Below are 24,380 nucleotides of genomic sequence, written 5' to 3'. Positions count from 1 at the left end.
TTTCACCTGGTTTCTAGTTCACGCATTACAATAGTGTTTCTTGGCCACTCTTCAAAATGGCATTACAGCAAATGGCAAACTAGTGAATGCATTCTGTAGTGTGCCAATCTCATCTTGACCGTACCGCACCGTATGTTCCATTCAAATTCATGCAGTTCATTCCGCCACGCAATGTTTCGTTAGTTGGGGAACCGTCAACTGTCAAAATTCACCGCGCATCGTTTCCGCTATGTGTAACCGCGGACTGTCGATTGTATCTGCTGTCATTGCCAAAACGTCATTGCGTTTGGTCGCGCGCCCAAAAAAAGAAAGAAAAAAGATCAAGCATTCGTGAAGCTTTTGCTTTCGCGCTCTCGCGTGAAAAGAAAAATGGAGAAAACTAGTGTGGTGGATTTCGTTGTTCCCTGTACCGGCTTCGCTAATTTCGCCCCCGAACTGTACGCACCGCCCCAATCCAAGTGAGAACGCCATTTGCCGACTGTTCGGAGGGAATTATCTGTGTGTGAATTATCCCGCTACTGCACAAGGCGCGTAAACACCCTCGAAAAGACGCGCAATTCGCAAATAGACGTCCGCACCCTGCGCCCTAGCTGTCATCAATCGGTCGCCCGCGCTACCGTACCGATACGTAGGGGCCACCCTTTTTCCCGCTTCCATGGTGTGCCCGCTTTGGTGTCAATCTTTTGGGCGACAGTTTTCTTGCGCGCTTTCAATGGAGCAGCAGAATCATTTGAATGGCAACAGCTGAAGTGAAAAGATCAGCTCCAACCGATCAACAGTGCAACAATAACTGCAGCCCATTGCCGTCCGCGGTGCGTCCAATCGTTTGCGTATTGCAGTGCTACATGCTGCGGCTTTAGGTTGTATGCCCTTGGAAAGATTTGGGGTTCTCGCATCGATGGACTAACAGCACGATACACGGTGTTTTACCAGCAATTCCCCAAGTGTGAAGGAACGATCATAGCCAAAAGGTGCCTTTTTAGTGTGCTGCAAGTTACGAGACAGCAGGAAAATTCATTTAAACATTACTAAACCGTGCGTGGTACAGTGCAGCAAAAACAATTTCCCTCGAGTGTGTTTGTTGTTAGGCTTGCCCCTAGCCGCGTTAGAAGGGATGCTGCTGTCATTTGGTAGCAGTGAGTGATCAACCCACCTTTGCTGTGTGCGTGCTCAAGCAGGCAACGATTGCAGCGGAAAATATCACGCGAACTGCATAAATGTGTGACGGAAAATCGTTTTCCCTTTGAATCGCGAACCGATCGTAATCGTTTCATTTATCGGTATAGGAGTAGAACATTAGACTATAGAATTCGCAGTAAATTCTACAATTTTTTGAAATAAATCATCAACGTGCAATTACACACACCATCATCATGTCGGCAAACGAGGAAACGGCTCCGAATCCCCCGATGAGTGGTGTGCGGGAAAGGCTTCGGGAAAACCTTAGGGAAATTTGCCGTTCGCTTAACATCGATTCCAACACGGAGCAGTCATCGTGGGATGCGATCGAGACTACTCTCGAACAGTTCGAACTTACGGTAAGTGTAGTACACTGAAGCGGTGTTCTCATTTGTTAACTTTGATTGCATTAGTGCAGAAAGGTAGAATGATAACATTTATTATAGCCTCGCATTGATAAATTATATCAATAGAACATTTGATTTTTTTTCTTGCTCGTCCTCCGGACGTAAGACCGTGTGGTGCAAAGTGAATAACGTTTGGTCCCTTTTATGTTGTTCGTACCCACGTTTGCTGTCACGATCGAGTGGTGCGTGCACCTCGACGGTGTGTTGCTCACAGGTTACTTCGTTAAGAGCGTCTACATGTAGTTTACATTACTCTAATTTAACAAACATATTTCAATATGTCCTTTGATGGCTTGTTGTCAATCGTACGGTAGGAAGTGCATCCCCGTAACGTTCTAAATCATGTAAAATTCTATTACAATTTTTGTCGTTTTGTGCCCTCATAACGTGTTGTGATTGTGATTTTCCGTCTCGTGGCATCCTTTCCGATCTCTACTCCCTTATCATACTAGTAAAACACATTTTTTCCCAAGAAAAATGGTGTATATATGCAAAGTGCATTCGATGGTGTTTTTCTTTGTTTTAATTTATTTCATTACAGTGATGTTGCATAATCTCATTACGCGTTACAAAAACGGTGAGCTTGGAGTCGACGATCACGCGAGACAGAGAGGACTTTATTGGCGTTCTATCACGTTTGTGCCCTTATATGGTGATTCTTGATTCTACACGTGTCCCTTTGTTACGTACACACATCGGTGCGATGTGCGAAACACATGCAGATCCTTTGCCTAAATGGTTATTGCTTTTCATCGCTTATCGAACTTTTGCCGTTAACTATTCCACTCGTTCCAACTTTAAGGCTATCCGAAAGTGCCACACAAGTTCGACCGAAGTTACCAGCGGGAATGAAGCAATTACTAGTTCCAATAAGTGGACTATCTCTGGGAGACTTGCATTTGCATCTGGTAAATGGTTGTAGTGATTCATGCAGGTTTCGAAAGCGCTTTCCCGGCTACGATGTTTGACTACTTGAGTAACTAGAAGTAACAGTCCTGCAATGATGCTGCGCCACCGTAACCTTACCAAACAATCAATAGAAAAAAATTCCTTAACTATTACATATTGTATATATACTATACTATACTATACTATATATATATACTATATATATAGTATATATACTATATACTATACTATATTGTATGTATACTATTATATATTGTATAAACTCTACAAAAAAACGCTCACTCTGTTTCTCTCGCTCTCTAATGTGTACTGCTGTTTCGTGTTTGGTGAATGGTATCTCTTTCTTCCTTCAACTAAAGCATGCGAGAGCGTGCGGGAGAATAATTCTCTACGAATTACATTCTCTCTCTATGTCATCTCTTTGCATTTACATCCGTCCTGTAATTTTTAGGACTTTTTTTAATAATTTATTCATTTCTTTTATTGTTTTTTTTTGCATTTTCAACATAAAACATTGCTTCTTGCATCAAAACTTCAACAAATTCCGACTAGGTTTTTTGCGACAATTTTGCACTTTTCGAGTTAGAAAGTCCGTGCGAGTCATTATTAACTGGTACACCGTTATACGTGGCTAATCAGCAAAAAAAAAAAAACCCCGGTGGTTTTCTAAGAAAACCTCGTATGACATGCGATTATGCGGGATTGGTTATAAGCGCCAAGAATTATCATCACTTGACCTTACCTTTAGTTACCTGTAGTTACAAGCAATATGGTCTGGCCGTTCCTTTAGAGCAGGGGTCTTCAAACTACGGCCCTCGAGAGCCTCCAGTGCGGCCCGCGACACTATTGCAAATTTTATCATATTAATAAAAATGTCTAATTTGGGAACGTTGTAATATTTTTATACAGTTCAAATATTAATTTCTGTAGTAGTTCGAAACATTTAATACCAGAAGTTGTGAAAAAAATCATGCTCGAGAGAGCAACATCTCTGCGAATTACCTCTGTGTAAAATACAGGGTTTTACAATAGATAGATTATGACGAGCCCAACTTAATAAATCGCGTAAGCTTATAAGATCTTCGTGTTTATCTTGTTTGTTTGTGCGTTTCGGTAAGTTGGTTTCGCCATATCCTATCTAATGTAAAACCCTGTAATGTGAAAGTGGCCCCCACGCTATCATAGTTCCAACCAATGCCGCCCACGGGCTGAAAAGTTTGAAGACCCCTGCTTTAGAGTAAAAAAATAAAATAAAATAAACTTAATGATCAGATCAGTAAGCTCCACAAATGTATAAAGATTCATATGCATTAATGAATCTGGAACACAGAAACGATTTCGAACGATCAACACAGAAACGATACTCAAATGGTATGCATGTGATCGAGTGAAGACTAATTTCGCGAAGAAGCAGCAAACTCTGGTAGTGATCTTTTGCGTGGACATACAGCTCCAGATACAATCGCACACAAGTAGCAGTGTTGCTAGGTCATTAGAAGCAGCGAAATATTACCGTCCAATTTCTGTGCCTGTGCATACTGCATTTAGAACGACACATTAGCTTGGAGTAGCTGCACCGCATTCCTACTCCGACCGGTCATGTTTGTCCACACCAAAAACACGATAACAGTATGCGCCAAGCAATCAATCCGCTTGGCAAATGTGTGTATACGGTTTCTAGTTCTATCTTACCTTTCCGATTGCATCGACCGAATGACGGGGCGGCGGACGCGCTGGGTGAGTAAGTGGAAAAATGCACCAGCAATGTAGATAAGGCCAGTGAGCAAAAGCGGCTCTACTTACGCGTATGGCGGCCCGCTTCCCATGCGCATGTCTATTTTTCGACCGACTAATCGATCGCTTCTTTTCGCATGCCCGTTTCACTACCGGCCGGCTCTGAACTTTACCGTGACCCTCGTTGCGTTTTTCGCGTCCCTTGTGCCACACAATTGCGTTGCCGTTGGTTTGCAATCGTGAAGTGGTGGAGGTTCGCATTTGGTGCATTAAATTGAGCACATTGCCCCCATGGTGGTGTGGTTGGTTTTGATTCCTCTCCCGAGAGCGTTCGTGTGTGTGCGGGTGCTCGGTTGCAATCACTCTAATTTCAATATCGCTTCTCCAGGGTTCTTAATGTGTAATTATAATGCTTTCCTTAAAGTCTCATCGCTCCACAACCCCATAACATGATGTTGCACTATTAATAATTGTCTAGTCTCTTCTTTTAGGTTGCCTGTTTGGTTGGCCTTCCGTTGGGGAGCAGGCTGTTGGAATGTATGCGGCTGAATTCTTTTTTTTTGCAAGCTACCTAAAAAATTCCATTCGCTCAGTTCTTTAATCCACGTGCAGTCAACCAAAGCTTGCCAAAAAAGGGTGTTTTTTTAAATTTTATTTTCACCTCGTTTCACCGTAATGAGCAAGAAAACGATCTTTCAAGATCAGAACGAGGAAAACAACACCGGGGAAATAAGGTACGGGAAAAGGAATGGCACGAACTACGTCAACAATACGGCAGCGATCGCGATCGGTATTAAGTCGATCATATCATTTGTATCGCGACGCAAACGATTTATAGTAGTTAGGTGATTAACTTGAAAGTTAGAAGTAAAGTAAAATATTTTTTTTTGTAACAACGGTGAAATCTTCTGTTTTTCCCACTTACAGAGAGAAAGTCGCAAGAGTGAGAATTAAATGAGTAAGCTCCTGACAGTATACATACCAAACATCTAACCGTCATTTTATTTTACATCGGCTGATAAAATGTATACACATATTAAATAGATCTTGACCTGCAGCAGATGATTGTACAGCACAGTACGAGGCCAGCAAGACGGACTCAGTTTTTCTATCTGCTGACGAACGGTGTAAAAGCCGTCCCCGAGATTCCTCTTATAAGCGATTTTTGGAAATTAGGCAGCTGAGTTAGTTAATGGCATAAAATGTAAGCAAATCAGGTGTAAAATTGGTCTAAAATAGCTTCCTCTGTCATATATATTTTTAGTTTATTTTAATGTATTCTATAAAAAAGTCGCCTGGTTTGCAGAGAAGGAAATCTGTACTAAACAATCTAACTTTGAAGTATAAACGATTTTACTCCCGGATTCGACTTACGCGGAAATTCGAGATACGCTGATTTTCCCCGGTTTATAACGGTCCGCTATGATAACGTATCTCGGGAACTGCCTGTATTTTAAAAGTCTGTTTAATTTGCTGCTGCTTAATTTTGGTGTGTGCCACGATTTTTTTTATAACGATATTTGTTATTTCGTAGCATACACTCGACCTTTAGTTGGGAAGGTATCTGTAAAATGATTTCACGAAAAAAAAAGAAAGACGAAAACAGCTTTACCGTTACACAAAAAAACTCATACTATCCTTTTCATTTTAAAATCCGCAATGGGATGCCCTTGCAACGAGAACCTTTCACCTTATGGTGGCCCTTTTTACCTAAAACCGTCTAACAGCTAGACGAGGTTCCTCAGGGAATTAGAATAAGATCACAAGAGTAAAAAACTTTTTTTCCGGATTTTGAACCACGTAAAACAGGTCCCTTTTCGACCGTAAACCAGCAAGAAGCATGAAGAAGAAGGTAGATTAGGATATTGTTGGCGTGCTTCAAGGGTCAACAGAGTACGCAAAAAACGTCCTCTGTCTGGTTCACTTTCACAATATGTGCACGTGTGCACCTTCGTTGGTGCATCTTTTCCCATGCACGGGAAGGCTAGCTGATCCTTCCGGTATATTGTACGATCACGGTGTACCTGCGTTGCACTGTACAATGCCCATGTGTGGTTTAGTTCGTTGCACCACGAGGAGTGCAAATGGCAATCCAAACCGTACCGTTTTCGCGCCATTCCACGTGTGCTATTTGTACAAGCATTTTTTTTTAAAGTTATTCATGACGAACAACCAGTGGCAACTTACTTTCAACCAAACCATCAATCGTGCGCGTGCTCGTCTTTTGGATGGTTCTTTTTTTGGGCCAAGTTCCCTCGGATTCTCTCTCTCTCTCTCTTTCTCTCTATAAGTACCACCCTATAGAGCAGGGATCGGCACGCCTTTCACGTATAGGGTCAGAAAGTTGAAATAGGCATTCCAAATGAGGCTTAAGATACATGAAACAGATGATATCATAAAACTAGTGTTGTGCTCCATAAATCGTCAAAGAAGAGTCATTCATATGAATCTTAAGTGAGGAGTCACCCTAATCAGGAATCGACTCCCAAAAGATTCATGAATCCTCAGAGTGGTGTGGTGACGGATCAAGTCCCTTTTGCGGCCTTAAGCGAAATGGCAGTTGGGGTCCATTTTTGGTAACTGAAGACCGGGGAGGGGGAGGGGGAAGAGGAAGAGGTTGGTTGATTGGCATTAATTGGAAGGTCATGATGGTTGGATCCATTTATGGATCCTTGAGGATTCATGAATCTTTGAGGAATAGTGGTTCTTAGAAGATTCATGGTTCTTTGAGGATTCATGGTTCTTTGCGGATTCAAGAATCTGAGGATCCATGGTTCTTTGAGGATTCATGGTTCTTTGAGGATTCATGGTTCTTTGCGGATTCAGGGATCTTTGAGGATTCATTGTTCTTTGAGGATTCATGGTTCTTTGAGGATTCATGGTTCTTTGCGGATTCAAGAACCTGAGGATCCATGGTTCTTTGAGGATTCATGGTTCTTTGAGGATTCATGGTTCTTTGTGGATTCAGGGATCTTTGAGGATTCATTGTTCTTTGAGGATTCATGGTTCTTTGAGGATTCATGGTTCTTTGCGGATTCAAGAATCTGAGGATTAATGGTTCTTGCGGATTCATGAATCTGAGGATTCATGGTTCTTTGAGGATTCATGGTTCTTTGAGGATTCACGAATCTTTGAGGATTCATGGTTCTTTGAGGATTCACGAATCTTTGAGGATTCATGGTTCTTTGAGGATTCATGGTTCTTTGCGGATTCAAGAATCTGAGGATTAATGGTTCTTGCGGATTCATGAATCTGAGGATTCATGGTTCTTTGAGGATTCATGGATCTTTGAGGATTCACGAATCTTTGAGGATTCATGGTTCTTTGTGGATTCATGGTTTTTTGAGGAATCGTGGTTCTTTGAGGATTCATGAATCTTTGAGGATTAATGGTTCTTTGAAGATTCATGGTTCTTTGAGGATTCATTGATCTTTGAGGATTCAAGAATCTGAGGATTCATGGTTCTTTGAGGACACATTTAACGGCAATGATGATTCACATACAGTTATGCGATGATGCGTATATACAATGTTAAGTTAGTCGTGGTGAAGAGATCTTGTGTTATTTATGAGGTTCAAAAAACCAAAATTTTAATCTTTCGTCAAATTGCGGGACCGATAAAATCTATTGGTTTTGCCGGATTTTGCCCGCGGGCCACACTTTGCTGACCCCTGCCCTAGAGAGACCGTTGGTGCTCGTGTGTGTTTGTTTTGTGGGATGGGATAAGAAATACTTCTCGCATTCCTTCTTTACACTCTGTTCCGTGCTATTTGGATGCAGCGTCATGGTACGGCTGGCGTGTGCTGCCGAGCTGATTCCACATTTCGCGAACCAGCGAGAAAAAAAAGGAAGGAGGTCAACCATCGTACAAGAACGGGGTTTTATGGTGTGACGTGTTCCGGTGTGTTGCCGCGTCCGTCACAAAGCGGCACAACAGCTGTAACGCGACTGATATCGTGTAATATTGTGCGCGGGAAAAATGCGCAAGTATGTAGGCAGTGGATATTGACTGGGGCGGGGAACGAGCTTGGGTTTATCTTCGTTTTTGTTTCATGTTACGTTTCGGGTTTGATTTTCGTGCTGCCGGTCACATTCTGCCAGTGCAGTGTAAAACAGCTGTTTCCGGACGGGATTCCTTTTACGGTCGATGGTGGTGTGTACCTTGCCCTTGTATCGTTTACGACAATGTGAGCGACCGAGACAGAGAGAGAGAGAGAGAGAGAGAGAGAGAGAGAGAGAGAGAGAGAGAGAGAGAGAGAGTGAGATAATTTCGAATATTTATTGCATTAAATCAATTGTACTTTGCTTGTCACTTTTCTTAAGTAAAAATAGCACCTTCAAAGGGATAAGAATCTTGTTCACTGGTTCGGTTACATTCTCATTTTATAATAATTAATCTACAACTCTTATTATTTTTATTCCCACGGTGGAAAAGTAACGTAAATACTCATAATATAGTATTTCCATTAAATCCCACTGAGTTGATCAGATGTCGCTAACCGCAGCACGTGCACAGTATAATGCGATCCGTAGCACCTTTCTTCTTCTCGTCCGTTTACCCCCCTGCACGGTGCATTCTAACTAACTTATCAAGCCCAGACTTAAGCTATGCCACTATACTGCTGTATGCAACATTCAACCACATTCGCATGAATGCGCGGCCAAGGCAAGTGTAAGCAATAGCGGCTAATGAATATATACCAAACACACGGAGGGACTGCGCGCGTCTTTTCACGAGCATAATTGATGCCGATCTCAAGCCATTTCGCGAAACTTGCGATGGGCTTAGAGGGTTTTGCAGAAGTGGTTAAATAATCGTGAAGCATCGATCGCGAATGGCGTACAGAAAGTGCACGGTGGAAGACACGCAACACATAAAAGATATTATTGTACGAGGGGGAAACCATGTTTTCATTCATAATATGCAAACAAAATGCATCCCTGTTGGTGTGGTTCAAAGGGAAGCATTATGATGATTCATTTCATGCCTTTTGGGGGGTAGCGAGTACCAGTAGTCTCAGGGAGACAGCGCTATTTTCATGTGTAACGATGTTGTACTTTCATAAAACTAATAAAGCACTGTTTTTTCTTTGCTCTTTTCCGCTTCACAGGGCAATCCAAGGCACTGGATATGCTGCGCTCTTTACGGTGAATGTCTTAAGGAGCTTCCTGCTGTTGGTCATCCGGGTCACTTCGTACAGGGCAATGGTGTTAACATTACAAAGTTGCTGACGCAGTGCAATATTAGGTATGGTGTATCTACCCCAAAAACTCATGTCCATAATCTAACAAATTTACATGCCATTAATCCCTCCGTACCACAGCATCCAGGATTTCTTCACCATGATGAAGTATTGGGCTGAAATTCGTTCGCTGCCCGGTCACCTACAGAAGAGACTGGATAATTTGCTTCACGGTTTTTCCGTCTCGATCACCGTGTATACCGTGTTCTGCGAGATGTTTCCGCGCATCTTCAACGAAGCGAACATCGTACCGGATGAACCGAAGCGTAGCAAGAAATCGAAACCAAACCCGTGCTCGTACAATAAGCTGCGCGAGTTCTGCTGGGTGCTGTTTCTCAACGTGAAGGAAGAGCACAGCGAGCAACGGAACGATCTCGCCACCGCCAAGGATCTGTGCGTGTGCGTATTCGATCTCATCTATATCAATCTGGTTGCCGAAGGGCGGATGGATCTGATCAATCCGAAAGTGCTGAGCGAGGGAGGCAGCAGCTCGGTGGATGGTACGACTGCTGCGGCCGAAGCAGCTATGAGGGTAAACTTAAGGGAGCAGCTGTGCAAAGAGTACGCGACCTCGAGCGAGAGCGTGGACTATACGAACCTTAACATATTCCTGACCTCACTGGCGGGAATGTTGGAGGCGAATGAACTGAAAGGTACAACGGTCACGGACCTGTACGGAATTAAATTGGCCAGTGAAACCTACACGGGTCTCGTTTCGGTGCTCAATTTCGAGGAAAATAATAAATCGCTTAACCGTCGCTACGAAAGTGCCATCCTGAAGTGTGGCATGTTGGACGAGCGAATTGTACTCAGCAGCCGTACGTCACCAACGAGCCAACGGAATCGCTGGAGTGATAGCATTGCAAGCCATCCGCGAACCCCGCTTAGCATCAAGTCGGGCCGGGCTGGTGCGATGAGCGTCAATCGGATCGGTTTCGATGGTGGTCGAACCGTCGCAACCGGTGGTAGCGGATCGGAGCTGTCAACAAACAGCTCGTTCCACGTGCGCGGTACGCTCACACAGTTGATGAAGAAAATCCAAGGCCACCATAGGGGCCAACCGCGGGGTAATTTTCTAGTGCTAATGAAAAACTGTACCCCTAGTCCGCTTGATATCGTGCTGGAGCACGTTGCACGGATGAGGAATCGGTTTGTGGAGAAGCTAACTAAAAGTGAAGGATGGCATTCACGGTTAGCCGAAAACCGATTCGATGCGATCGAGGGACTGTATTATCGGCTGCTGGAAAATATTATTCCGTGGGAGTTGAAGAAACGACCAACGATGACGGTACCGAAGGTGATCTTTGACCTATCTACGAACAGTATGTTCAACGAGACCGTGATCGTATGTGCGGCAGAAGTCATTTTCTTCCTCCGCCAGGAGCAGCACAATTACCCCTGGATACTGGATGTGTTCGGCATGGAACCGTTTCAGTTCTTCAGCATCATCGAAGTGACGGTATCAGCGAACAGTGATATATTCACGTCCGACATCGTGAACCATCTCCGCAGGGTATGGATGAATTTCGAAAGGATGAATACATTTTGTAGTGTTATAAAATATCCATAGTTAAACATTTACCGTTTGTATGTAGATTGAGGAGCAGACCGTTGATTCGCTAAGTTGGAAGAGTTCCTCGATGCTATGGGATTGTATGGAGAAGGAAAACTATAAAATACCATCCAATAAGGATGTTGAGATGCGGGCGGAAATAGCAGGAGTAACGCCGCTGAAGAGTGATTCCATACCCAACACACCGAACGGTACTCGTGGTAAGTTAAAAGTAGCTAAAAAAAAATAAACCTTGAGTGCGAAACCTGGGTCAGGGAAAAACGTAGGAGAAGTACCATAATTGGTGCCAACGGAACTGGCAAATATCGGTAGATAATTATGTCCCAAAGTTAGACCTCCTTCGTGCGTTTCACTCAGTTGAACAATATTCCGGAATCTCGAATAACGAGCGATAACGATTATCTGTGCCTCCTCTAGCCGGCAGCTCATCCGGAATTGCAGGTTCCACTGCCGCCGGTCCTTCATCTGCGATGGTAACTTCAGCAACCGGGCGTCCGACACCTCATCCCGATTCGGCCAAAAAAAAGCTGTTTGTTGATCCTGCCGCGACGCCATCAAAAATATCACCGGCATCAGTGACAACAACGTCCAATACATCCAGCAACAGCGTTACTGGCACTGTTGCAGGTGGTACTGGTTCAGGCACCGGACCATCTGTCGCGTCGTCCGAAGTGGCCAATGTGCCAGGTTTGTGTGCGCATAATCTCACGCATTCCGTATCTTGAATTCATCCCGCTTCATCCCGTCACATTCAACTGCAACATTTCATCTTTCGCTTGCTTTTCTATGGTCCTTTGCCTAATCTGCTGTACAACCGTTTCCCCGGGTGTGCATAGGTGTTTCCACGCGATCAACTCACATGCATTGAATGACTACAGTGAGCAAAACTGTGTAATCTTAAAATGCTTGCGTTTGACTGTTGGTGCTGCTTTGATTAACCATCTCATATTCCTGCTACATTTCTCTCCGTGATGGTATAAAGAACAAGAGATAGTATTACAGGTTAACACAACTAGCATGTCAGGACAGTAGAACGTTGGTCTTTCTTTCAGCTGAAATTAACAAATTATCTTTTGAAATGAAATCATACTGGCGACCATTTATGAGAGGTTTCATGGAACGTTTTCATAGCAATATCATGTATCAGCAATATCACAAACGTGTGAACTTCACCATTGTTATATAATTCATCTACAATTAACAATAACATATTTTCGGTGTTCGTTATTTTCTGAAAACATAACTAAAGTTTCCTTCTTTTTCCACATACAGGCTATGTTATCAACGGAAGCAATGATTCCAAGTCTATCTCATCCCTAAGTTCTCCTCAGCGTAGCATCAACGATCATAATCCACCTTCGATTGAAACGCGCCGGTTGAACTTTTTCTTCCGCAAGGTACGCCGAGTTCATTGATAATACACTCGTACGCCGTTTTTGATTGTGCCTCTTGTTCTGATTCTTTACAGATGTACCAGGTCGCGTACTATCGGCTGTGCAATCTCTGCCAGAATCTCGGCATCGAGTCGGAACCGACCCAGAAGCTGATCTGGACAATATTTGAGTTTACGATTACGAAATGGTCGAAGGATTTGACGCGTGATCGCCACTTGGATCAGCTGCTCATGTGTGCGATCTTCGTGACGGTACGCCTCAAGAAGTTATCGAACACGTTCAAACAGATCATGCACTGCTACTTGAGTCAGCCACAGGCAAACAGCTCCATCTATCGGAGCGTGTTCATTCGTTACGAAAACACAACAGCAGGCGAGGTACACACCAACAAAGGGGACGACACAAATGGCAGGAAAGATGAGCCGGCAGGTGAAAACGAACGGTTGCCAGTGACGGAAATGGGAGGCACATCGGTGCAGTACGGTCGGGAAGTATACGGTGATATAATCAAGTTCTACAACGATATCTATGTTAGGAAGGTGTATGATTTTGCCATTAAGTATATCAACATTGACGTGGTAAGTGTAATCTGTAGTTGCGTGTATCTTCTTTGATTTGTTTTAGACTTGTATGTGTTTCAATCGATTCATTCAATGCTTTGTTTCCATTAGTCGCAGGAATCATTATTCCTCTCGCCTACGCCCAAATCGCAAACACGCAACATACAGAAATCACCACGCCAGATCAGCTCCGGCATAAATCTGTACGTATCGACCACAAACAAGATTAGCTCGTTGCAGGACTCACCGAACGTTCGCGTACTCACTTTCTCTTCGAGCCCTGGACAAAGCCCAACGGTACGTGCTGTGTGTGTGGAAGATGCGTATTGTAAAATCTTTCAAAAAAAAAAAACTAATTTGTATTTTCCTTCTCCTAAACCAGATACACGACCGTAAGATACCAGTATCGGCTCGTGACAAATCAGGAGATACGGTTGTTCGCAATAGAGCCGAATCAACCGCATTCGAATCAGGTTTACCATCGAAAATGAGGCGGCTAGATAAAATCCATCAGGATCGGCAGCACCAGGATCACGAGTCCTCGGAACACGAATAGAACCTGATGAAACCTTGCCACCGTCAAATTCAGATTAACACCTTTCCCTCCCTTAATCCCCATTTGTTGGATGCGTCATTTCTGTTTTTTTTCTTCGTGTTTTAACGTACGAATTTAAGCTTCCAAGACCAAGACGGGACAAATATCGGACTTTCTAGGACAATTCGGTACTCATAGTGCATACAGGTTTTCGACTATTCTTATTTTTTGTTTTAAGCTGCTGAGAAGGACATCTTCTCCTGCAGATAAAAGCAGCCCTGGTGGTAGTGCAATTTATTGGTTCACTTCCCTTTTCTAGAACAATCTGCTCCACGCAGATAGAATTGTGTGCATGTGTGTGTTTTAACTGATCGAGGATATGATGAGTGAACATAGGAATTTAGGATTCGTTGACTGTGTAATGTTAAGTTTTTAATCCTGTTGCAGTAATTTGGTTCTGATTTTTTTTGCTTCGAACAATACGACACATTACTTGGGAGTAATGTTGGGGTTATGGTTTTAACTATACTGTTTAATATCTATCCTTTACGCATTATTTCACTGTTTTAATCTTTTTTCCTTCACTGTGCGCTTTTACTGCTTAGATTGTTGAAAATCAAAATGAACCATACTTGCTGACAATAGTTTAGAATATGTTTTAATCCGCTTTTTGTTTCGTGTTAAGGCTAACATATAGATGATGGCATTACGTTGAGATTAAATGACAAACTTGATCTTTTTTGTATGTTAACAATTTCTAAGCGACAGAGAGGAAGATAGGAATTGGTACTGACTGCACTGGTGCACTCTACCACTGATAGCGCCCTACCGTGCGTGCGGTTCTGTCCCATGCTCATCCTTCCTGAACCCCTTACTGGCGACAAGTTTTGGTGGATCTCAAAGTTCGGTGTCTTTCATTATTGTGATCTTCTTTTTTCCATTTTAAACGTATTCAGCGTTTGTACTGCGTGTACATGCGCTTTGGCGTATAATGTATGTTTATATGTATATGTATGAGTGTGTGTGTGTATAATGTATAAGTGTGAGAGGCTCGATTTTTAGCCCTTGCCAAACATAGACTTTTAGTAGCAAATCTTAATAATTTTATAGCACACGAAAAACATGCCCATCCCCCTTTTAGTGTTTAGTGTCTAATGTTTATTTATTTAAAGCAACCAACCTCTACTTACACTGGATTCATGCGCAATCTATCCACAAGGATCATATCATGTTTAATTTGTAAGCAAGACAAAGAGAAACATAGCTGCGACCTATCGTGAACTGATTGCGCTTTGATCCGGTACCTTTTATTCCACCGGTAGGCTATAAAATGTGTATGAAGATATCCGACCTTGTAACAATATTCAGGTGCGCGACCGGAAGATTTTCTCTGCCGGATGAGTGAACAAATCAGGTATCTCCTCATTGCATCTCATTGCGCGAACATAGATTTGCAGTCGATTTTGCCACGCTCTGGCGTACACAAAAATAACGTTCTGCGTGGGCTTCTTTCGATCGTATAGGTTGGCCACGAAGAAAAAAAACCGGATATGTATACCCGACCCCAGTCGTTACAGGGACGGCTGATGTACGTGTGCAGTATTACACAATCTTTTTGCCACTTTGTTTGGATTTTCATTAGTAGATGAACGAAATTTTACAATCCCATAACCGAAAATAGATGCATTCAGGAAGATGAGAACACTGGACGCTGGCAGAATTATCGCAGGGGCAGTCGGAGGGCGCTACGTCGGTAGTATCATAGTGAAGAGATTGATGGGAAGGTATGAGAAATGGAAATTACGACGAACGCATTTGTAGAAAGTTGTCTTACACACTTACTGTGGTTATTTGAGTTCATAACCAAATAACACCCAATAAGGATTAGCTACACTAGACTAGCTAGAACCACCAGACCTGCTAGGCTTACTTGAAACGTCGACGACGGAGCTTTGAGAATATGCAGTAGTATGTAAAGAAGTTGTATATTAGCTATTGTGCAAGACTTGGTGACAGCAAGCAAGTTGGAGACAGCAGCGGTCTATGCCTGCCATTTCTGGCTTTCTTTAACTTAATTTACCCGTAGCTAGATAGTCAGTTCTGCGTACGGGGGATTGATATGGTTGCGATTTTGTTCCGGTCCTTTCGTGTGAAGACTGGCATCGCTACCAAATACACCATCGGACCACCCCTATTGCGACGTGAGAACCAGGTTTAAAGCTTAATTTGCGCACCCTGCAGAGATAGGGGATATTCAACAGAGAATGGCATACCATAGTCGTTCTCGTCAAAAAGGACCAGAAATGTTATACTTCAAACTATTGTAAACAACTGTCTTCTTCGACTTGCCGTAACGAAATGCTAGGTCATGCGAACTAGCTGGTTGAAAATTGTTATCAGTCCTGTAGTTTACGAAACCGGCGTAAACGGACCTGTATAACTTATTTTATCTGCAAAGCTATCTGCTACCTAGTTCTTACTTTTTGGCCATTAAAAGAAGTCCTGACCTTTTTTTTACCATTTGACTGGTGTCATATGCCTCGTCTCGTCGTGCCCAGATTCGATTCCGAATCTCCGAATTCGATTCCGAATCGATCCGGTTCCGTATTTCATATGATCGCTTCTCAATATCTCTCTCCCGACAACACCGACCTTTTTCAGACACAGACAATGGACCAGATTTTCATTAAGTTGCCACCCTGCCGTAAAGCAATATACATCTTGCCCGTACGGTGCGCATTATGCAAAGTTTACCTTTAAGTTACAACATTAACACACTAACTGGTACGGCTAACACTTTCATTTGTTACACTGCTCATTACACTTCTGCAAACCGCATTGGTCATTCTCATTGCTTCTAAACTTCATTACACGTTGCCCTCGGCGTGCGTATGTTTGGGTTTGGGTTTCTTCTGCAGTACGATTACACCCTCAAGTGGTCTGCCATTTATGGCATTCTTTAACTTTATGCCTCGTGGCGGGATAGTCAGTCCTGCGTTTGGTCGGAATGCGATGTTGTAACAATCCAGTCGTGTAGAACCGTGAGTTAGTAATCGTCCTAAATCTTACACTTTTCATACGTATGCTTTATCCTCCCAACGTGTTACGTCTGTTGACCATCGACGAATTGTGATTTTATATGTATGTTTTTCGCTTTTGTTTAAATTACAAAATAAAATCCCCCCAAAACCTCTCCACACCATTTACTCATACCTGTGCATTGCCGTTTCGTTTACTTTGCATTTAACAGTAGCTTCCTCTCATTAAAAAAAAAAAAAAAACAGTTATAAAAGTCATTTATTGTGCGTTAAACATTTACGATGAACAATATATATATATATATTATACACACGAAATGTACAACGAAATGCGTTAAACTATGTTTTTTTACCCGCGTGATGACACTCGATCCTGGTTTGTTGTGTTTTGTTAAGGAATCCAGCAGGAATCTTAGCATAACAAACACCACTGTGTTGCTTAGGAATAAATTAAACAAATATGTTTTTAGCACAACAATAAAACCTCTTCGCTTCCCTTTTTATAGCGATTACAGTACAAACTGCCGTTGGGCCATAAATCACTGATCTGGCCCGAAGGGATAATTATTTCTTTGCTTTATTTGATGTTCTTGTACGACATTTGGTACACAAGCACGTCCGCGGCCACATATAAACGCACGTGCCTGCGGGATCAAAATCTCCGTAGCCGTTTGTTTGCATGGCGGGCAAATGTTTGTACAATTATTAAGAAAGGGAACCGCATGTACCGAAGGTAGAAAGTAAATGCACACAAGTAAATAGCTGTAAACTACGCGAGTCATTCAAACTTGAGCAAACAAACGAACAAACAAACAATCGGGAGGGAGCACTTGGTGCACTATCCCCGTACACGCTGTTGATCGGTTAAACATTGGGCTGCGCCTGTTGCCTCGCGAGCATGTGTTTGGAGCACATCGACCGTTCTATGCTCTTATGAGGCGCTCCCCATACGGGTGACCCGCCTGTTCTCGGATTCTGTTCCGCATAATTAAGTGTCGCCATCGCTCCGTGGCTGTGGGTGATGAGTCACAAACGGTGGCGCGACAGAGCCTGCACAATTGTTGCAACACAGATGTCATCATGCATCATCGTACAAGAAGGTCCTGTTCCGGTCGGGTGAGTGTTGATAAAAAGCAGGTCATTCTTTTAAGCTAACCAGCGGGCGGGGGTAGCAAAGAAGGCCGACTTCCTACGGTTTGGCATTAATAGGATACGTATTAAATCATTTCAACTCGATCCACACGGGAAAGGGAACTCATATCATAAGTAAACGGACCTGTTCGGGCTCGGGCAAATGGCCGGGTAGATTCGTGTAAAGTACAAAATCATGTATCCCGGGTTGTGTTGTTCCATTTCTTCTTCTTTTTTTTTTGTTTGTTTGTTTCAACATTATTTAATTCAATTTCCTTCCGATTGCAGGTTGATGTTTGCGTTTCTCCCGGTGCGTCGATACTTGCATTTCCGGGGGTACCCTTCAAGCCGAACCATTCGAAGCGGAAATGAAATGAAACCGGTATGGAGGATGGTTTAAAGTGACAAGATGGAATGGTTGTAACGGAGTGAAACGAAAAACTCCCTCTAGGAAAGTGTGTGGTGTATTGCATTGATATTGGAATTCCAATCATTCCATGCAGTTTTATGCTTACTGCTCCATCTGTGCAATTGTTTATTCGTTCTCCTTTTTTAGATATTTCGACGCTTTAAGAAATGTACGCAATCGATATCAGCTAAAATTTTATGCTTTTTTGCTCAATATAGCGGAACGGATATATGATTTTCATAGCAGTTTCCGGTTCATTAAAAATGCATAGAAACTTATCAAACATTTCGTTTCCTTATCTTTGAAAAGAACGGCAAAAACTGGGTCTCTGATAAAGCAAGCATGGATGGGGATGGGAGCAAGCGTTAGGAGTGGCAAGGAGACCGCTTGATACGTTTGACAGGTTGTTTGCATGTGTGTGCAAGGAAGGAATCGTCAAGAAAGACAAAATCAACTGACCGAACCCCGAACGACCCGAATTGTGTCCAGCCCATCAACCTCACCGGAAAGGATCAACTTTTGTTAACCTCTGCGCCATGCCTCTCCTGCTGTTTGCATTCTTTTCCCCCGTGCCGAATAGATGCAGACGGCACGTGTCTTACGTAAAAAGGTACTTTAGCTGTTTGTTTGAACGCTAAACGGAAGATCCGTTTTGTTTTTTGTATTTTTTTTTGTTTGGCCAAACATGAAAGTAATAAAAAAATAATGTACTTCCTGTAGACATTTTCTTTAATTTGTTACGTCGTAAAGTTTTTTTACCGTAAATGTGAAATAAAATGGAGATGGTGATAGTTGCAGTTAGGATATCTTAATTATTTTTATGATTACTTCCACAGGTTTCTTTCTGGAGCAGCTTTCTGTTTCAATTAACCTTTTGTAAACAATTGGACATACCGAACAATAATTGACGCAGTACAAAAAGTTTAAAGATTTACCGATTGTAGTAGTATTATCGATTAATGTATTCGAACTTTCACTGTATAGGAGCAAAGACATGGGACCTTCAATAATATTTACCCAAAATTCCTCAATATCAAGCGATTACATAAAGTGATTACATGATTACAAGTGAGTAGTTAAGCGAATAATACATTCTGAAGTAACAAATAAAGTAGTCTTTGAAGTGCAATGTTAATGTTTTTTACATATATTGGACTACTTTTTGTGCGGCTTGGAGGGTTGGAGATGCTGGTCGTTGAAATGCACCAGCTGATAGTGTGACTTTGGGACTAGGAAGAATTTTCGAAAGAGTGGAAGCTGAGTGTCATTCACCCAGTCTATAAAAAGGGCGACCGGCTGGAAGGCTTCGTGCCATAACAGTCCTCAATGACGCCTAGAATCCTGTCCCAGATAGTGTACTGCAGACTTACGCCCCTTGCTATGAATTTCGTTGGCAGTTAGCTACCAAGCTGGGTTTGTTGGAGGCAAATCCACCACCGATCAATTTTTTACTCTTCTACAGTTCCTCCAGATGTGTCGAGATCCTTACTTGTTCATCGACTTCAAGGCGGCCTACGATACTATAGATCGGAAGGAGCTCGGACGTTGATCCGGCTGTTAGAGACCACCATGAAGAGGTGCAGTGCAAGTTGATAGTATCCTAATATGACAAGGCGACAGACTCTACTTTCTATTCTTCAATATTGGAAGGTGTCATACGACGTGGGCCTAGGCAACGACATCCGTGGCACGATATTCTACCGGTTTCTCCAATTTCTTGGCTTCGCGGATGGCATTGACATCGTTGGCCAGAAGACAGTGAAGGTGTGTGAGGCGTACACCAGACTCAAACGTGAAACATCAAGAATTGGATTGAGAATCGATGCGACGAACCCGAAACACCTGCCGGAGGTACAGAACGAGGCAGCGTATCAGTTGAGGGCGACAGTCTCGAGGTAGTAGAGGAGTTCTGCTTTTGGAACGGTGATTACTTAGGACAACCAGCGAAATCCGGAGATGCATTGAGCAGGCGAATCGTGCATACTATGCGTCTCATCGTCTGCTGATATCCAGAAAACTTCGAGACCGCAAGAAATGTGTGACACGAGTCTTATGGAGACGAGTGGTGAAAACCGGCAGAATACGATGGAATGTTACGAAGATGCCGGACTCATGCCCCACCAAGAAGGTGTATAATAATTGTTGACCTGCCCATGCCACGACGACGTGCTCCTTCGTGAGCAGTCTATGTCCCAATTTACAAACTCTTCGCGTTTATTGTAAGTCACTGTATGGGTCATCATCCTCGTCAAACCATTGGATCCCTCGTTGGAGGAGTTACCGAATAAACATTAAACATTAAATACTACTTCCGTTTTTCGGAATGTAACCTTGACACGTGGGGACCCACCTTATTGGCTTTGGGTGGCATTATAAAACTCCATACCAAATTTCGCAATTTTTTCGAATGACATCGACGACATCGGATGTGTTTTAGCCGCGTTATGTGAGGCCACAAGGTCCAACAGGGCAGTACATCAAGCAACGTTACGATTCCTCAGGTAGCTGGTAAAACATAGTACTATCAACGCCAGAAAGCCCTGTGAATCAAAGTACTCCAACAAAGCATGAGACATATTACGTATTGATAAGTCTGCTAGTCGCCAACAGGCATGATGCCTGGGAAATAGAAGTTAAAGACGCTATGGCACTTGCCTTCTTAGTCCATAATCGAAAAAAGGAACAAAGACAGAACTCAGATCAGGATGTCCTAGGCGCGCATAGACATCCTGGAGTTGGTGACATCCAAAAGCAAAATTATTTCTTAAAAAGTGGCAACAAGTCATTAATGATGCATAATCGTCTAGGAAAAGTATGCCGTGGAAAGCATAAAACGATCGTTTTTTTATTACCATTGTAAGCTTTTCCCAAGCAGCTTCTAATGCCCAACACGAGTGTGTGTCATATCTAGGACTTCCGGTGAGTCATCTGATTTGTGATGAGGAAATTAATTCGTGAGTCACCGATACGGTTGGCTCCAATCTGGAAAAGCATGCTCTGACAAACGAGCGGAAAAACGGATCCCGTGGCAACTTCCGCCCGGCCTGCTAAGACATCGCGCAAAAAGTCAAAGTCACTTGTGTGATAAATATTCAAACCACTCAAATTAGACGGCAGCGCAACACCGGTGGATGTACAAAGTGTGGAAAAGAGGGAAACGAATGGTTGCCAGAGTGGACCGTACGACCGTATCAACATGTGCCGGTTGATGATGATGATGCCGATACATCATGCTGGAGTAAGCACAACCTTCGGGGGGTGTGTGGGAAAATCGGGCACGGTGTGGGAGGGGCACATGTTGCTTCCGTCGAGGGTTACGAAATTGCGGGAAAATCGATACAGAAGAGATGGAAATTGGTGCCGGCTTGTTGCTTTTGGGTACACAAACACACCTCAGGCGCGCCCCGGCCAGTGGCGGTGCGATACCGCATCGTACAATATGCGGTGGGGGAGGGCAACGTGGATACATTTAGATCGATGGTAGCGAAACAAAGCACAAATACGCACATAAAATTGCAATCACATTTTTTCCGGTTTTTTTTCCTTTCCCCGGCGAAAGGGAAGATGTAGTGGTGGTGGTGGTGGTGGTGGAGTGTGGTCCCCAAACGCGTCCTTCAACATGACGTTTATGTGTTTTTCCATTTCATCGCCTACTTGTTTCCTCTTGTTTTTTTTTTATTTATTTCAATTCTATCCCTTTGCCTTCTCTTTCCTTCTCGTTCTTTCTCACTCGATGATACTCTTCATCTGTGTCATTGCAGTTTTCCACCGTGTGCACAGTAGTGGTGCGGTGTCCTTTCGATGCGCGCGACAACTAATGCAACTGAATGCCGGCCACACCCAGGCAGCTTGCCAGCGGAAGCTACCCGTGGCCATATGGTGGTTAGAAACTTCAGCGGGAGTCATCACATCGGTATGCTGGCGCTGCCCTGATTACACTGATATCCTTCCGATTCAGCACACAGCCACATGCGAACGCACGGTGGTGTGTGCTCCAGCCGGATTTCCGCACGGCCGGTCCAAGAGTCAAAGGGCTGATGAATAATTCATGCCGCATGATAATATTATAGGCCACCAGGGGTCGTTTTACTCAGGCGAAGCAGACGCGAAGTTTGTCAGGTCTAAGATTTTGGGGCAAACAAAAAAAAGGAACTTTACAAATGATGATGGAAGCATGTTTCATTTTCTTGCTGCACCATCCAAATTCCCGAAGGTGTACTATTCCGGCTTGTCTTTTTCTGTACCTCTCAGGACACTCTAGGAATTCATCCTTGCCGTAGACCAATTTCCCAAATGTGACCAAAAATGTCTGTCAAAGCTGAGTGTGGTGTTGAGCAAGCAGTTTGTGCACTGCCCAACGACCACGCTGGAAGTTTCCCTTTTTCGATGGATCGACCATCCACAAGCAGGATATCGGATTCAGAGTTTAAAAGGAAACTGTATCCTGTGTGTCCGCTTACCTACACCAACGCGCAACATTGGCCACGTGTACATGCCAGATGGCCTGGTGTAGTACATCCGTTGGCGCCCCTTCGCGCGATTCCGGACTGCGCAGACTCGCGCCCTTCTGCTTCGCCGTGTGCGGCACGTCGCGAGTTTCCGGCTTTTCGGCCGGCATTTTTAAGGACGACGGTGCGGTGTAGATGCCGGTGGTGACGTCGTGGGATGCGTTTTAGTGACGTGTCTGGACGATCGACTCCGAAGATAAGACCCGACGGGTGGGGTTTCCCATCCCACCATAGGGCAGACTGGGAAAGGGAATCGAGCCAGTAGTGAGGGGTTAGGATTTGTGTCGGGCGAAAAGGGTGCGGGTGTTTCCCCTTTCTCTTCGTTTACTTCAACCTCCTCACACGTCTGTCTGTCCTGGGTGGGTTGGGTGGGCGGATGGCGGTGTCTTGTCTGTCCGTTTTCACGCTCCCCGCATGGCTTATGGGAAGGTGAATTGGTGAAAATTCTATCCAGAATTAGTGTGAAGTTCAACAAAATGCTTACCCCTTAAAAATAAAAGAATGAAGGAGAGATAGCACAACATACTTATTTGTCGTTGCATACCACGAAATGCAAGTTCTTGGCTGTGTTTGTGCGAATGGAAATGTGGCCGTTGTTTGGTAAAGTTTTCCATAAAAGAGTTTTTGGCCAAATTTGCAATGCTTAGTGGGGGGAGTGCATAATTTTGTTATGTTGCGCTTTATGAAAAATTAGTTTCAATATCATGTTTTAGTTAACTTCAGAGACTTTTAACCAGCCTTCTGCACGTTTCTTGTCAAATGCATACGCTGGTTGTGAACTGAAGAAATTGGTTGATAATTAGCAGAAAAGGGAAAACATATGTTATTTTCGTACATTACCAATTACACAGCAGTTAAGGTTTTAAAATTTTCAACGGAAATTCTAGAGTTTTCCTTGAAGGAATGCGTTGTAAAATTTATGTTTGGAATACTTTTAAAGCTTTCCCAACTGCTTCTATTTGTCGAACGCTTATAGTTGCATCAATTTCTGTTGCGTAGAACATAATTTTAGTATTTTTGTGCAGCGACTGAAATGTGCTGAATGAACGAAAATGATATGGGAGGGAAAATCAACATATGAATGTATGGATGTGTTGGTACGACGCGGCAACGAATTGATTGGAAGAGAGAGAAAGCGCGATTTACGAGAGCGCACTTTATCTTTTGCACAGTGGGTTGATTTTGAACTTTAAACCAAGATCACACATTTGTCTTCAATTGTTTTACTTTAAATACGCTAAACAATCTAAATAATTTTTAGTAACCTTTCATAGCTTTATAATGAATACATTAGCTTCGTTTATTGTTGAATTCTATGATATTGTTGTCTACTAAAATAATAAATTTTAAGATAAAAATATTATTTTGACCAAAATACGTAGCATTTCTGGTTCAGTGTGCACAGTGGGATCAGTCTTCGATTGAAATGAAATGGGGCTAATAAAAAAAAACCTCTTTCTCTCTCTCTCAGACACAATCCCGAAGGCGTTTCGCGTTTGCTTTGGATCTCGCGCGCGGTTCGTTCGTGGTTCGGCTCATTGCAAGCGCTCACTTCTCATCAGACATCCTTAGCGTTCGGTTGTGCGTCTCCTGTACGTCTCCGGCTATTTTCTCAACGGCCAAGCAGTAAAAGCGGTTAATCCTGGAATAAAGATAGAAGTTGCTCGTTTTGTAGCCGGAAACCTAATCGTGTGTGCTAGTTCTCTGGTGCGTGCGTGTATCAAATCCAACTCTGTTTCGTCGGCAAATCCCCCTATTAT

The 24,380-nt window shown here is 43.2% G+C and overlaps 1 protein-coding gene across 1 annotated transcript; it reads left to right on the top strand.

The window, feature by feature from the left end:
• Positions 1 to 1,373: 1,373 nt before the first annotated feature.
• Positions 1,374 to 13,555, top strand: LOC128713661 (retinoblastoma family protein-like). Its single transcript, XM_053808523.1, has 9 exons — positions 1,374 to 1,538; positions 9,341 to 9,477; positions 9,554 to 10,985; positions 11,068 to 11,245; positions 11,463 to 11,732; positions 12,318 to 12,442; positions 12,514 to 13,017; positions 13,111 to 13,296; positions 13,382 to 13,555. The coding sequence occupies exons 1-9, from the start codon at positions 1,374 to 1,376 to the stop codon at positions 13,553 to 13,555; spliced, it is 3,171 nt and encodes a 1,056-aa protein (XP_053664498.1).
• The last annotated feature ends 10,825 nt before the right edge of the window (positions 13,556 to 24,380 follow it).

The sequence above is a fragment of the Anopheles marshallii genome, chromosome 3, assembly GCF_943734725.1.
Source record: "Anopheles marshallii chromosome 3, idAnoMarsDA_429_01, whole genome shotgun sequence".
NCBI classification, from domain to species: domain Eukaryota; kingdom Metazoa; phylum Arthropoda; class Insecta; order Diptera; family Culicidae; genus Anopheles; species Anopheles marshallii.
The sequence above is the reverse complement of the archived record's forward strand: the minus strand, read 5'-3'. Positions and strand labels throughout refer to the sequence as shown.

Bases quoted from the DNA above. Each gene is read 5' to 3' on its own strand.
- LOC128713661 (XM_053808523.1), top strand. From the start codon at position 1,374: ATGTCGGCAAACGAGGAAACGGCTCCGAATCCCCCGATGAGTGGTGTG. The intron at 9,478-9,553 runs GTATGGTGTATC...TCCGTACCACAG, and splicing joins CTGACGCAGTGCAATATTAG to CATCCAGGATTTCTTCACCA. The intron at 11,246-11,462 runs GTAAGTTAAAAG...TGCCTCCTCTAG, and splicing joins CACACCGAACGGTACTCGTG to CCGGCAGCTCATCCGGAATT.